Below are 16,080 nucleotides of genomic sequence, written 5' to 3' on the forward strand. Positions count from 1 at the left end.
CAATATAGGGCACTGGTAGTGAGATATAGCGCTGGATCCATCTTTTTGACTGCACCCTGTATAGTAGATTTGTCTACTGACAGCCCTTTTCCCTCTGCCCAAGTGTGGCATAAGTAGATGACTAACAATCCACCGAGTACTTTGGGCTTCTTCAAGTCAAGAACTACTGAGAAGTGTCTTCCAAAGTCACAAGCGTTAAGACTCCATTAATATCTGCAATGTGGCACTCTGTGGGATCTGTTACCCAATAGACACTAGAGCCCCTTGATGCCTCCCATTGACTTACAAGGGGGCGTCAGAGTTCTGCCAGGGAGTCTATTGTTTTGATAGAAAAAAGTAGCGGTAACATAATTTGCTGTCGAGGCTCCAAACTGATCCTTTGATGTAGATGTGAACATGAATGGTCTTTTGCTTTCAATGGCCATCATGTAATAATTCACTTTCCCAGTTCCGAGACCTTTGACAAGCATTTGCCATCACTGGTGGTCCAAGCACCTGATCCCCTCCACCTTCTCTACTCCAAGACAACCCCTTTAAATGGGATGTCATTAGACAATGCACATCCAGTAATTACATCTGTTGACTGACTCGTCTCCTTTTTCCGCTTATTGCCAGTTTGGAGAAGAACTCTGAAGAAAGCGCCCCCCCCCCCCCCCCCCCCGCGCCATATCATTTATCTCGTTACTTCATATTGAATGATGTTTCTCCTCCTCTCCGAGCAGATGACATCTGTAACCAATGATCCATTACATTTTTCTATGCTTTGACATATGCTGATCATTACAAGCAGGATGCAGAATATGTGGATCTATATATAGATATTGTTTCCCCTTTTTCCATACATCACTTCAGAGATAAGCGTTTATTTCTTATTAAACTCCGTCTGTTGATTAAATCAGCTCCATTTTCAAGGGCATTTAATGGAATCAGATCCTTTATGAAGAATGTTATCAATATGTTACAATGGTCTTCTCCCCTCTTATTACCTCCCCCAATAATGTGTCATTCGTGTCTCTATTTGTGCCATGTGGAATACATTTCCCTTCTAACCTTGTCGTATTATAGCCGAGATCAGCGTGAAATATAACTCCGTGAAATCTCATGGGCTCCGATAACCCATAACTTCATTATATTTAATGTCAATTATACTTGGATGATTTAAAGTGGAACTAACAACAAAAGTGATCCATGTAAGAGGAATACACTGAATGGCCACTTTATTATAGACCCCCATCCAGTAGCACGTTGGTCCTCCTTTAGCCTTCTGAACCGCACCAACTCAATATGGGGTAGACTCCACTAGGTATAGAAATCATTCCGCAAGAACGTAGGCCCATGTGGACAGGAAGCGTCTTGTTGTTGCTGCAGATTCGATAGAGGTGCTGACATTCTATGATCAGGTGACAGGAAGGGGTCATTGATTCATGCTGCTTGTGCCAAATTCTGACCTTTCCTCAGCACTGGGCAACAGAAATCTGGATTCATCTGACCAGGTGATGTTTTTCCACTGTTCAGTGATCAAATTTTTGCACTGTTTTGCCCCCCTTGAGTCTCACCTTTTCCGTTTCTCTTCACATTGGCGCTGGAACTGGTTGTCTGCTATTCTAGCTGATCTGTGCTAAGGAACGATGAGTTGGACACATTTCTTGGAGCACCAGCGTTGTATTCAGCTGCAGTTTACTTGACTGTACAGCGCCTGTTCGTCAGAAAGATTCTTGACATCCTCCTTTGACGACTTTCGTAGACAAGTTGGTAACACCCACAAGATCCCCTTTCACTGGATGTTTTTCCTTGATTACTCCATTCTTAGTATACTCTCCACATTGCTACATGAGAAAACCCCACAAGGCTAGCGTTGAAATCCTGGCCCCGGATGGTCTAGCACCGATGACCCGGCCTGGTTGGAAGTTACTCAGATTGCTGGATTATCCCATCTAATATAGATTCACACTGAGAGTGATTCACGGAAAACTTGTCAGTTAATTTTATGCCGCACTCCGGGGTCATGGGGAGAATTTCATACAGGGAAGCTCCAATCGTGAAAGAGCTGGTGTCTCTAATAAAGTGACCATTCAGTGTATAATCCATACCTTGATGAAAAGTCCTTGGTTTCAACTTAAATCCCCATGTCTTTTTGTCTTCCTTCTTTAGGGTCTCATACATAGATCATTGTGGATAATCTCCTCCATTGGCTTCCAAAAGTGTCTGCTTGGCTCCTACACTTGTAATAGAATCTGTCCTATTATTTTGTGTATTAGTGCTTTGCAGTGTCTATGGTGGTGTTTAGTAAGCTGTGTTGTATGATAACTTGTGTTTGAAGCTGTGAGTATCTCAGAGAATGTAATGACATTTCGATATTTTTATAGCCCAAATATTAAGAGATGCACCCTAGTACTTGAAACCAAGGTTCAGAGAACCCTAAGGTGGTGGCTGGGCTCCCCCTCAGTTCGGAGGATAGGGGACCTATCTTGTGTGCTTCTGGTGCTGAATACCGCAACCCGGGGTGGATATCTACAGCTGGTTATGTCTTCAGAGCGATGGTTCTGGGATCAGTACTCTCTGTGGGGCGGTCGGGCCTTAGACTCTAAGGTAGGCCCGGCTGCCTGGCTGCATCAATAATGAAATAGGCCATTCACGTAGCTCATTAACTCATTTAATTCAATAATATTGCCAGTATGACAAATCTTCTGCTTCGGCAGAGGTACGATCTCCTAAATGTTTCAATTGAACACAAACTGGGGTTCGAGTAGCGAATCAAACAGTCTTTGTTCCTAACGTAGAAGATCCCATCCAGGTCTGTGTCTGCTAGTGCAGAAAGTCTCTGACAAAGACCGTGGGGGGATTACTGTGGTACCTGCTCTCCAAGGGTTAGCAGTTGCTATGTCCAGTCAGTAGCTCTGGTGTCATGGTGTTCCAAGTGCCGTGGAAGGCTGTGTGGCTGGAAGTGCCATGAGCAAACCCAACAAGGAGGCACATCGGAGCATAGTCACTTTTCTAGCAGTCCCTCACACGATGCTGTCTGGCTGTAAGCCGCTCACTGGAGGTCATGGGCCATTCCTCAGTACTGCTCAAACCAGGGCTCGCTCATACAACATGTTCCTGGCCGCAGGAAAAACACTCACTAAAGACTTCCTGTCTCCAGCCTCCTCCCAATTCCGGCATGCTCTTTGGCGCCACCAGCCAATAGAATCACACTTACTAAAAATTACATTTATAACAACAGAACCGTTATATTCTTTGTCCACAAAGAACTGCATGAAATATTATAATACAGTATCACCGAACTGTAAATGACTATGCAAAGCGGGGCACGGCAAGCCATGCCTCGCTACATATGCTATGCAGTTTATCAGAGTGGAAGGTACAAATTGATAAATATACGCTTAAATTTGTAGTATTATTGTATTTACTAGTCTGAATAACCAACATGGACCTTTCCCACAGTGAGCCGTACAGTGCTGAGTATATTGAGAGCAAGCATTGCTTTTGTAGCATTTTCCAGTTTCATGCATCTCTATAACACATAAGCTCCTGTCCCGTGACTTTTGGCATGTCAGTGTATATCTATTCTATGTCTGCAGGTTGATTTAGCCCTGTGTCTCACTTCTCTTCATGAATGATGCCTTTTTGTACTGTACATCTACAGTATGTGATTCTGTGCCGATTTGTTGAGCCTTGCAATTCTCTTATGTAGTATAATATATTGGTATAATCTTGTCATTGTTCCAGTGTTGGCTAAAGATCAGTTGATTTCCTTGCCACGGTAGCTACAGAATGCTGGCAGCTGTTAGCCCTGTAAATGCTCTTGGGTACAGGTTGGGTTGGCTCAGTCTTCTAACACTCTAATGGACTAGTCATAGTTATCTTTCATTTACAATCCATTCATATATGGAATATATGATTTATTCACATTGAGTCCATGAAGCCTTATTATGGTTAAATAAGGGTATAGATACTTTAGCTACAGTGAGAGACACATAAGGCCCCATGCACATGCCCATACAATGGCTCTGGTTTGCACAGAGCTGTAATAGGGCCCTCACTGAGATGCATGCACCTCTACTGTAGCTCTATATGCCTTCAATTACACACAGTGGCATATGAAGGTTATTGGTACTAGATGCAATGGAAAAATGGGCACACTCCATTGGATCCCATATGTACAGAGTTGCTTCCAGGGGAGAATAACTCCATACCCAATGGATCGTAAATTGCAGCACACCAAGTCTGTAGAGGTTCATAAGTCTCTATTACATGTTTTCTGAGGTCTTCTGAAAGTTTTTTGCATTGTGGCACAGTTCCCACCAACAAAGCTTTCTTGAGAAGAACAGATTTGTCAGTAACCGGGCTTGGTGTACCTTTATTTAATGGGCAAAGCATTAATGTAATCCACATTTACAATCTCAACTCCTTAATTAAGCCAATTTTTGATATTTATCTCTTAGAGATATTCAGCTAAGAATTGCTTCATACCGATCAGAACTTCAATGGTAGCACATAGAGGTTGTACAGCTCTTCACAAGATAGCTCTATAGCTTCCAAGCACCGCTTTGCTGTGTGCATGGGATCTAGAACAGACATTTGGAGCAATGCCTTATGATATAGTCTATGCTCTCAGTATAACCAGCACATCTCCGCTTGCTTTGATTGATGGTACTGTACATGGGAACTACCAGTCAACACCAGCTTACGTAGCAGAAGTCAATATACATTGGCCATTTCTGACTTTTTTTGTAATGTTTGACTTGATGCCTCCTACAAATGACCCATTTTTGTTTTTAGTTTCACTTTATGGGAAGCAGAGTATCTGTACGGTGGAAAGCTGAGAGTATAGTCACTTATATATTATCGAATGACTCCTCCCATTACGTCCTATGTAAATATCTATGTGTACGTGCAGGTTTAGAAATGAATGTGCTGTATTCAATCTTGTCTGTATCATTACCAGGTCTTGGTGCTGATCATTAACCCTTTGTTTTTCTTTGATTTTGCAGCACAGAGCCCCACTGCGGCAGATCCATTGCAGCAAGCCTATGCAGGAGTGCAGCAGTACGCAGGTCGTTAGTATTAACACTTTCTCCTAATAAACCCTTATACTGAGCGTCTGATGTGTTCATGTCATATACTTGTAATGAATGACGATAAATGAATGTAAATATGCCGCCGTATGTGATGTTGGATATCACCGTGCCCATTCACTGGACATAAACTGCGGCCAGAGGAGTCTAGAAGCAGTTTAGTTGCCTCACCCCATTGAAAACATGGAGTCAGAAGGATTAATTGTCAACCGAACAACTGTTCAGCCAACAGCTATTTAAAGTGCATAAGCGGTCTAAGAATGGCCATTGACGGGGATGTCTGAACCTACCAGTAGTCAGGGAGACATCTACTTGCCTTAAAGGGGTTTTACGGAAGGAAAGGTGATAAAAGTCTGATTGGCAGGGGTCTCACCACTGAGACTGCCACCAATCCCTAGAAGGGGGACCCATTTTCATTGGGATTACTGGAGATAGCTGAACGGTTATACTCGACTATTTCCGTCATCCCCATTAAAATGCATGATGGTGTCGCACATCTGTGGCCACCCCTCTATTAAATCTCCAGGTCAGTTCAGCGGGCCCACAGTGAGAAGAGGAGAACACTGTGACCCCTGTTCTTGGGATCCGTGAGGGTTTCAGCTGTGAGACTCATACCGATCAGACTTTTATCACCTATCCTATAGGTAAGTGATAAACATCTATTGTTCTACAACCCCTATAAGACGGCAATTGGTGAACTACATCATTCCCGATGAGAAAAGATAATGTTAGGTTCTCTTCCCAACTGTGTGGGTCGCTGATTCTGTCACCATCATATTTTCTACAAAAAAATAACGCAGCATGCAGCGCTGCTTTTTCCACTAAAATGGCGGATATCATGATGGACCCCTTATTAGTGAATAGTGTCTATCAGCACCGCTAGTATCCATTGTGTGACAGATCTGTCACAGCTTGAAATCCGTTTTTATGCTGCTATGTGGAAATAGAAAAATGGAATTTCTAATCAAAGTGTGACCTAAGCCTTAAAGGGATATTCCCTTCTGATACTTTTGTGGTATATCTACAGGAGATTCCATTAAAAGTCTGATGGATGTGACCCCCACCTCTGGGACCCACACCTATTCTAGTTCTGGCCCCCACTTAATGTGGGGGCCAAGGCTTACAAAAACACACAATTAGGCTTTGCTATGCTGTTTCTTTATCTAGCATAAAAGTCAATGGAAGTTACGGAAACAGAGTGGCACAGGAAGCAACATTGTTTCCATACAACAAGGCCCGTGGAAACAGCCTAGTTTATTGTGCTACACTGTTTTCGTAACTTCTATTGACTTTTAGCAAGGCCCACTTGGCCATTTCTATAATTCCAGACCACCACATTTAGCCAGACCGGTTGCAGTGGGGGCCAGACTTAGAGATCAGTGTGGGACCGAGAGGTGTAAACTGCATCTATTGGACTTTCATGGCATACCCTGTGGATATTCCATGAATGTCTAAGATGGGAATATCCCTTTAGTCTCGCAAAGATTTTTCATGGTGTCTATTTATCTCCTTATGTAATATCAAATCTTTCCAGTACCGAGAAGTTCTCTTCGCCATCAAACTATGTGACCCGATCGTCTTATATTCTTGAGTATCAGGTGTGAGATCCTGATTATGACCAATTAATGAAGACATGTTCGCTCTCCTGACATTCCTGTTGTAGTGCAGATGTGACTACGCTTATCTCAGCCCTGATTTAATTAAATACTGGAATTTCTCATCAAAGTAATTCAAGACAGTATCATGACACACTAGCCAAACTCTTGGCAGGCTGCAATGCCCATCACAACCACTATGTGGCCACAATAGCAAAAAAAAGGATAGAGATCTCATGACTGAGTATCATTAAATTATGTGATTTTGGAACTCTGGTCATCTTGTGACCCACCTATCTGAACATGTCCAGCCAAGGGGACAGGTAAGGATGGACACATCTGCACATACTTCTATTCTTCCTGAAATAACAATTCTGGCACATATTTTCTTATACCTCCACATTGTGTTTTTCCTCTGTTATTCCTCCTAGAAACATATGATTAAGTCGATAACTGGGTGATACTACTTGGGGAGGGGGCCTTATACACATATCACTGACAAGGGGAGTGGTAACACCCATTTGACATGAATTTCTAGGAGGAATAACAGAGGAACAGCACAACTCAGTGTTCTAAGAAAAGATGTTCCAGAATTGTCATATTATGGAGAATACAAGTAATTACTAAAAACAGACATATCAGTAGAGGTGTAGGTCTTCTATAAGACATATTTCCAGCACTACAGTCATCTTCTGTCTTGAATATCTTGGCAATGTCTTGAGACCTGCATCCATGTAATAACATCAGCCTAACACTTGATGCCACCACTGACTGTCATCTATTTATTATACCTTTCATACTAAGCGAGTAATTCAATGAAATCTCTAGCCTTCGAGTAGAGTACAAATATCTTTGTCAATCTCAGTAAGGGCACCGGTTTCCTGCCTCTAATCACCTTACCCAGTGGAGGGGGCACATCCAACCCTGCACCCATCAGACATAAAAGAACTTCAATTTTCTCACCCAAATAAGTAAAAAGTTGCATAAAGTTCTTTCCTATTGTTGTTCTGTATGTGCTGAACTCAAATGGTCATCCATTCACCAAAAGAATGACTTTTTATATGACCTTTCTTGTATCACTGTAATGCATCTCTATTATTTGTGCTTAATTTTTACCTAGTCCATTGGGGAAAAAATCTCCAGTAGCTGAGTGTTGTGCAAAATAACTAGACCTATTTAGAGATGCGGCAAATTTATAATCAATTCTTGGACATTTGATTAATTTATCCCATTCTAAACTGGAGATAGAAAAAAAATGCTTGCCAAAAATGTAGCCTCAAAGATTCCCCTGATGATAAGTTCCCCCCACTGTTTTGAGAAAAGATGGCCTACAATGTGATACTTCAAGGGGAATACCACAATTAACTAAGATGTAAGGAGTGGTGACAGGTCTGCTTTAAGAGGGTTGCCCACCTTTGTCCTATTATGATATTAAAATGACCCTCCAGTTTTGGGACAATTCTGTTGTGATACCAGAGGGGTTAGAGGTTAATAACCTACAGTTGTTCTTCTCTGCCGCCCCTTCAATCGACTAGTTCTGGACCTTGTTTTTAGCCATACAAGATGTCCACAGCTTTTTTCTAACTATCTAATACATACTGTGTACTGCTCTGTGATTGGCTGGTTCTGATCACTTGAGCAACTGTGGGCCAGTTAGAGAGCAGGAACAGTGCGTTAGTAGTCTAAAGCTGCCTTGACATCTGCATTGGAACCTCCAGTCTGAGGTTCCATTACAGACCCTACATAAAATAATGGAAGAAATAGAGCAGCATGCACCACTTTTTTTCCATTAAAATGCCAGGCAGCTGGGCGGAGACCGAACAGACCCCATAATAGTCAATGGGGTCCACTTGGCGCTGTTCAGTTCTGTCATAAAACGAACTTGTTTGGCCAGGGGATTCCCCTTTCCTGCTCCCCAAATAGAGATGGAAAATGGAATCCCTGCCGCAGATGGGAAAGCAACCTGACATTACCAGTTTACTGTCAGGGTAGTCTGACTATTGTGTCGACCATCTTAGACAGCCAAAAATGGGACATGGAATCAGCAAATCAGAAGGATATCAGAGAACAATAACTGCAGGCTATAAATCTCCTTCCCCTCTAGTCCTGGGACAGAACTTCATCCCAAAACTGGAGGGTCGCTTTAAGGTAAACACAGCCAAAAGATAGGGTTACACACACTGCTGGAGTCCGGAATACCATAGGTCCCCCTTTCCACACCCATCCAGTGTCTTCCAGTAGAGTCAACCACCATGCCTCCCGGGAATTGTACTCCATTTTTCTATGACGGACGCTGATGTTTTTTAATCTTTGCTTGATATAAGGCGTTATTGCCCGAAACATGCTTAAATATACTATAAGCATGTGTTATATCTGTAGTAGCATTCATGAGTTCAAGAACAGTGTGCAATCTTTTGATTTTGGTTACTTTTGAAGGTTGTAGTGGAACCTTAGGACTCTGAACCATGCTAATTTCAATTGGGGTAGTGCTGTCAAGTGTATATTGGGTCCCCTTAAGGTGAAAGAGGGTCCAATATCTGGGCCCCTACTCTATTTGCTAGATTAGAGACACAATAAATAGCTCTTGCTCTGGAGATCATCTGCATCTAGGCAATACACTGACTGTCTATTGATTTCAATGGGCGCTGTACAAACTTTTCTTTCTCTGTAGTAATAACCACTCACTGCCTCCTCCTAAGGTGATAATCACTGATTGCTTTATCACTGATTTACAATCTTGCTCAAAGTGGAGAATCCCTTTAAATACTTAATCCAGCAACTAAACTATGTGCTTCTGAGCAGAAAGTCTGATCTGTACTTCAATATAAGCCACAACCTTTCACATAAGGAGCAAGAATTTGGAACTCTGCAGTAACTGGTATCTATCCTGGGAAGTCATCAGTTAACCTACTAACAAAGCGACTCTCCGGTTCTGGATAAACAAAAAGATGGCTGAACCGCTCCTCTACCTAATGCGCCCTGTGCATTAATATGCATCATTAGTCTAAGAGGCCTTTTACATGGGCTGACAAATCGTTCAGATTATCGCGATCCAGAGAGAATCTAAATGATTGTCGTTCAGTGTAAATGCATGCACCAACTGATGAGTGAACGATAATTCATTCGCTTAGCATTCGTCAATCAGCTCTTGTAAACAGGCAGTCGTTCATCTATGACTGCCTGTTTACTGTGAATCGAGGCGGTCTGGCCAGAATGATCCTCGGCCGATCCACCTCTATTCACTGATCGATGATCATTCCTATGTGAAAGTACAGGAACAATCATTGCTGGGACGACCTCTCGGCATCTGAGCCTAATAGGTTGTCTTTTGCAAAAGAGCCCTAAGACATTGCATGGTGCTTTGATTGGCCAGTGCTGCCCATGCAGTGTCTTAGACTAATGATGTATAGCAATGAGTGGCACTAGAATTGCTATAAACCAAGATCCTACATTTTATTACCCTGTGCGCACGTATCCCACATCTTCATACAAGTGCATTATGTTACTTCATTGACATTGCACTGAAAAGAATGGAGCTGATCCCCAGCCGGCAGAGCAGTGACAGATCTAAACAGCAGAGGGCAGCAGAGATAATGCATTTCTATATAATAGTTCAGGTTATATTTCCAAATTCCCAAATAATTGTATCAAAAAACAAAGGGTAACCGAATGTCGCCAAATAACAATTGCCATTTAGACCTGTATTGAGCATGATTATAATCTGTCACCATGCATAATCTTTTCTTGTGGCTTTTCATAGGAATCAAGCAGACTGAATTTTTGCAAACCTTGATGAGTGTGGAATGGCACATAAATATAGCAATTTGTATCCATTATTCCTTAGCACACAGCCCCTAAATATACATTATTACGTTCCTTGCTATGTCAGCTCAGGGAACATACTGTACCATTACTTCTCCAAGCACTTACTTTCTATACAGTATAATTGGCACGTAGGTGAACCAGAAAAAAACACAGCAAATACCAGTATGATGTAGAAAGGAAGGAAAGTGTCAGATCTGACAACACTAGGCTTTTGAATAAGAGATTTCTTTAGTACTGCAGTCTATGAAAGTATCGCCTTTGGCATCGCAATGTGTTCCGCAATTTCATACAACATACTGTACCCTACAATTATAACCCATTGGGTCAGGGAGCCGAGTAACATTTTAGACCTTTTTTCAGAGGGAATGAACAGAAAGTTAATAGAGTCTTGCTGACTTTTCTTTTCTTGTTTCCCCAATAGCTGCTTATCCTGCTGCCTATGGACAGATCAGTCAAGCTTTTCCACAGCCACCTCCAATGATTCCACAGCAACAGAGAGAAGGTGAGTCCACCGATTGTACAGATGTAACAAATGTTAACTTCACACTTAGGGCTTAAACAGATGGGCGTTTCATGTGAATGGTTTTGTTTCCACTATCGGGATTCTCGCGTTATAACTATGAGAGAGAAAAGATAGGACTATCTTTCTTTTCAAACTCGTGACCTATAGCGTGAGGTTTGAATAGTCCAAAAATAAAAAGTTCATATGCTAATACTCTCCATAGGGGCAAGCATATTAGTGCATGCCCCATGTGTTTTTTCATTTAGTGAGTTAAGTAGTTATGGACGTAACCCAAACATCAAACCTTGAAGCGATTAATGTCTACAGTTGACCAGCAAATGTATTAATTAAGACACAAACACATAGGAGACATTAATATAGGAATGGAAACATTCTCACTAACCAACTTTGCCTTGTTGGCAAGTCATGCCTAAAAGCAGGGTGATCACCCCAATAGGGACGGCCACATGTCTCAAGCCTAGGGAACCTATCCTGTCCCTAGTTGGAGGACAGTGAAGGATACGTAGTGGATGAAAATACTCTCTCTCTCTCTGTATGTATGTATGTATATATATATATATATATATATATATATATATACAAACACACACACACACACACATACAGAGAGAGAGAGAATTTTCCTTGACTATGTATCCTTCACTGTCCTCCAACTAGGGACAGGATAGGATATATATCATAGCTTAAACCCTACAGTAGACATATCACTGAGGTACATACATGCAGACAAAAACTGCCACACCTGACACCTTAGGCATGAAAATAACCAGCACCCATGTAGAGGCGGGCTCAGAATAAATACACTTCCAATATAGCTGATTAGCCGTTTAGGGGGAACACCTCCCTGTCAACCAATCAGTCCATACACCACAGGAGATATTGTAGCAGGGAAGAGGAGAAGGGAATATTAAACACTCAGAGGTTTATCGACAGACAACACCTAAGGGAACTTCTGCAGTGACAGGAAAGATGCAATAATCGGTGCCAAGTGCCGAATGACAGGGGGCAGCTACTAAAGGTGCAATCATGTGGGTGGAGGCTGACATTGTGATGCCTCCGCGGCTCCACTTCCTGATTGTTTTCGGCGCACCACAGCAGTTAAGTGTCAATTAAAGGTTAGCTGAAACTGTCTTTTTAACATGTGAAGTTGCCATTTGCTACAATGTATGTAAAGTGTTTGCTTATGCACATGTATTAATCTGTCCATGAGATGCCTCTCTCCAAAAAAACTGAATTCTAGTAACTAGTCCTCTTAGGTACAAAAAGGAAAAAGCATCCTACAATATAGTAAATGGGTTAAAGAGGGTGTCTGGGTGTGATATAATTTTTCAAAACTTAATCCAACTCTGCTAAAACAACAAAACCAGAGGTACTTACCGGTCCTCACCCCCAGCGATCCAGCACTGCAGCCCGGTGGTCTAAGTGGTCTTTTTTAGGAGAGGCCGCAGTGGTCAGGTGCCATTCCCCTGGCATCATGGCTCCCAGCATCTTAACAGTGATGCCTGGAGAATATCACATGACTTCTGATTGGCTGCAGCAGTCAGGTGGCAGCTATTCCAAAACAAGGACCTGGTGAATTGCAGGACCTGCAGCACTCAATCGTTAGGGATGAGCTGCTTTTACTGTTTCAACAGATTTGGATTGAGTTTTAAAAAAGGATAGTATACCCAGAAAACCCATTTACATTTACTTAAATGAGTCTACAGATGTTATATGCATAAGCTCGGAGGCATTATCATGTACCGGAATGTAAACATAAGGGCCACGTCAGTGAGAAGTGCTTATTTGAGATCATAAGTGAGTAACACATGCCTTATCTGAACTTGGTTTAAGATCAGTTCCACCTTGACCAAAAAAATCTGAGTAATCTGACACACACTGGTTGCTATGGGCATGCTGTCTGACAACCGATATAAAAGGCAGTTTATCCTTAGCAACAGAGCAAAAAAATCCAAATATTCATATACTTCTTGACATCCTTTAAGTCAGTTACTCAAGCGAGCCTCGTTCTTGTCGAGTAACTGCATTCTTGTCCGAGCGTGCTTGGGGGGGCGGCGGGGTGAGTGGGGGGTGGCAGGGCGTAGCAGGGGGGAGAGATAGAAAACTCTCTCCCCCGGTGCCCCCCCCCCCCCCCCGAGCACGCTCAGACAAGAATGAAGTTACTCAAGAAGTGAGAGGCTCACTTGAGTAACTGACTTATCCGAGCCTGCTCCCTCATCTTTAGGTCCAGGCTAATGCATTTAGGAGCTGCCGATATCGACATGTGGAACAAGACATCTCATTTGACTAATTTCTTATTCATTCGTGGTTTTCTACCAAAATAAGTATTCGCATCCTAGACATTTATGCCATATCCACAGGATATTGCAAAAATGTATGATAAATGCGGGTCCCACCCTGGGATCTGAACAAATCTTTAGAATGACTGGTCCCTACCCCCTCCCGCCTCACTTCTTTGCTTGCCTCAGCATCCAGTCCCAGAGAAGCGGCTGGATGCAGGTAAGGTGTGAGGCGGGATAGGGTTGAGGGTAGGGCTCATGGGCCCGAGTGCAAATATTTATTTTGGGGCCCCCCAACTTCTCTTAATCTCTTAACGCAGAGGTGTAACTTAAAGTTACTGGGCCCCAATGCAAAACCTGTAACCGGAACCCCAATTGTAATGCTTTATTCATGGTACTGGGCTCCCTTTATGAAGAAGAGAAGACTTATGGGCCACCTAAATCTCCTGGGCCCGGGTGCAACTGCATCCTTGCATCCCCAATAGTTACGCTAGTGGTCAAGGGTCCCTTATTCTAGGGATAGCTGTAGGTCCCAGTCAGATGACCTGTCTCTATCAGATATTTATTATCTTGTGGATATGCCATAAATGTCCAAGATTGGAATACCCTTTTAAGACTCCGTCTGGCACTTACGCTAATACACTTGCTGGAGACATTAAAGTTTTACTAGCATTCATTATCTTCTTAAAGGGGTTGTCCCATGTAAAAAAATAAACAGCTGGATGTGCCTTAATTTAATAAAAGAAGCAATACTCCATTTTCTCCCCCCACTTAGCAATGCAGTGGCTCCTGTGGCTATCTCTGTCTACAGCGGACGTCAGGTGCAGCCAATCAGAGGCCACATCTGTTCTCCTGGCTTCAGCGCTCACATCCTAGGCGCCATGATGCCAGGAGTTCAGGACAGTTATACTGCGGCCTCTGATTGGCTGCAGTTGTCACCTGATTTCCACTGTAAACACAGACCAGGAGAGCTGCAGGAGCCATTGCTCTGCTTACCGGGATGAAAAGAGAGGTCAGTATTGCTTCTCTTATCATTTTAAGGCATGGCCAACTGTTTAATACAAAAAGAAGTGGGACAACCCGTTTAATTACAATTGGACAGACAAATTACGCAGTAAGGAAACCAAAGAATGAGATTTAGACCTTGAAAGTGCTAATTCCTTTCACATTAGACTTCATGAGCGTGTTAGAAAAATCCAGGTACCAGTTGGATTTCCCTTAGTGGTCTAGAACAGGGGTCCCCAACTCCAGTCCTCAGGGACCACCAACAGGTCATGTTTTCAGGATATCCTATGGTAAGATCACCTGTGGCAATGTCTGAGGCACTGGCAATAATTACATCAGCTGTGTAACACTGAGGAGATCCTGAAAACATGACCTGTTGGGGGTCCCTGAGGACTGGAGTTGGGGAACACTGGTCTAGAATGGTCAACATTAAAATCAATAGAAAAGAATCTTCAATGTTGGCCAGTAGCAAATTTATAGACCTATCCATATACTTCTTGATGTACTTTATGGAAGACTATATATGTAGTTGTTGATGCTCCAATCCAAGAAACATAATGCAAGGTCTGTGCTAACACATATAGGACTAACAAATACCTAGATGTGGAGCAAGATGCCTCATTTAACTAATTTCTTGACCATTGATGGTCATTTTCTACTTAAGACATATTCTAGCCTTTGATACTGTATGATGCACTTGGTGGGTATTCCCTCTTCTTCAAGTGCCTCTTCTTCTCAAGTAGTATTCAGAAAAAAAAACTGTTAGGATTTTCGTTTGACCAATAAACGGTTGGCAAGACTTACAAATACAATATTATTTAGAAGAACCATCTGGGCTTTTTTGTATGGTCTTGAGTAATCATCATTAACATTAATAGGAACCAACCTAAAAAGTGTGGGGCCAGTATTTAATTTCCAGGCACAGTGGCCACCTACATCTTAAGATTTGTCCATCCCATTCCTTGCGCAGATCCAATTAAGATGCAGGAAGACTTTAAGGAAATGTTGTCTTGGACAAATGTGCAAAACAGCAATCCACCAGATCAAAGACCTACCTTGATGTCTAGGAAGCCATGTTGCATTTTGGCAATATGCATTAATGCTCATTTCTATTACCAATGTTGGTTCATAGATGATAAATATTCTCTCTCGACAGATGAAAACAATATTGTGACAGCTCGATGTTTATACTTGGCATTCAGCTTTGGTCAGCTGCCTATAAATTGTCCCTAACCTGCTAATGACTTGTACAGGACACAGTTTGTTTTGTTCTACATGTGGTAGTTGTGGCATCAATCTCCGAGCGCCTAGGATGAGCTGAAGTTTAATCAATAAGTGCAGGGAGGTGGTAATGGAAGTCAGCTCAGGAGAGGTGCGCATCGGATGAGGCTAGGCTGGAGAGACCTGATTACCGCTGAGCCTGATATACACTTTAGGCTGATCTAGAGCTATTCTTAAAAAAGAAACACAAAGTTCAGGAAATCGTTCGGCAGGTTTGACATCCAGGGTTAACCGAGGACAAAGAGTATGTGACTTGGGCTCCAAGTTTACAGTGGACCTCATGGAAGTAAGCTCTTGCTATAAATCATTATTTTCAACTAGTTATGTCTCAAAGTTTATTGAATGTAAGGCAGTGTTTCTCAACTCCAGTCCTCAGGGACCACCAACAGGTCATGTTTTCAGGATATCCTATAGTAAGAACACCTGTGGTAATGTCTGAGGCACTGACAATAATCACATCACCTGTGCAATACTAAGGAAATCCTGAAAACATG

General features: G+C 42.4%; 1 protein-coding gene across 8 annotated transcripts in view; it reads left to right on the top strand.

Annotated features, from left to right (window-relative positions):
• The window catches only part of CELF4 (CUGBP Elav-like family member 4), a 1,036,963-nt gene that overhangs the window by 950,366 nt on the left and 70,517 nt on the right, over positions 1-16,080 (top strand). For 4 of the 8 annotated variants that reach the window (XM_066602625.1, XM_066602629.1, XM_066602627.1 and 1 more), the window contains exons 9-10: positions 4,995-5,060; positions 10,920-11,000. In XM_066602625.1, the coding sequence (XP_066458722.1) occupies positions 4,995-5,060; positions 10,920-11,000 (147 nt within the window). The remainder of the gene's footprint in view (positions 1-4,994; positions 5,061-10,919; positions 11,001-16,080) is intronic. The other 4 variants (XM_066602626.1, XM_066602632.1, XM_066602628.1 and 1 more) reach the window with 1 other exon arrangement.

Source organism: Eleutherodactylus coqui, chromosome 5, assembly GCF_035609145.1.
Source record: "Eleutherodactylus coqui strain aEleCoq1 chromosome 5, aEleCoq1.hap1, whole genome shotgun sequence".
NCBI classification, from domain to species: domain Eukaryota; kingdom Metazoa; phylum Chordata; class Amphibia; order Anura; family Eleutherodactylidae; genus Eleutherodactylus; species Eleutherodactylus coqui.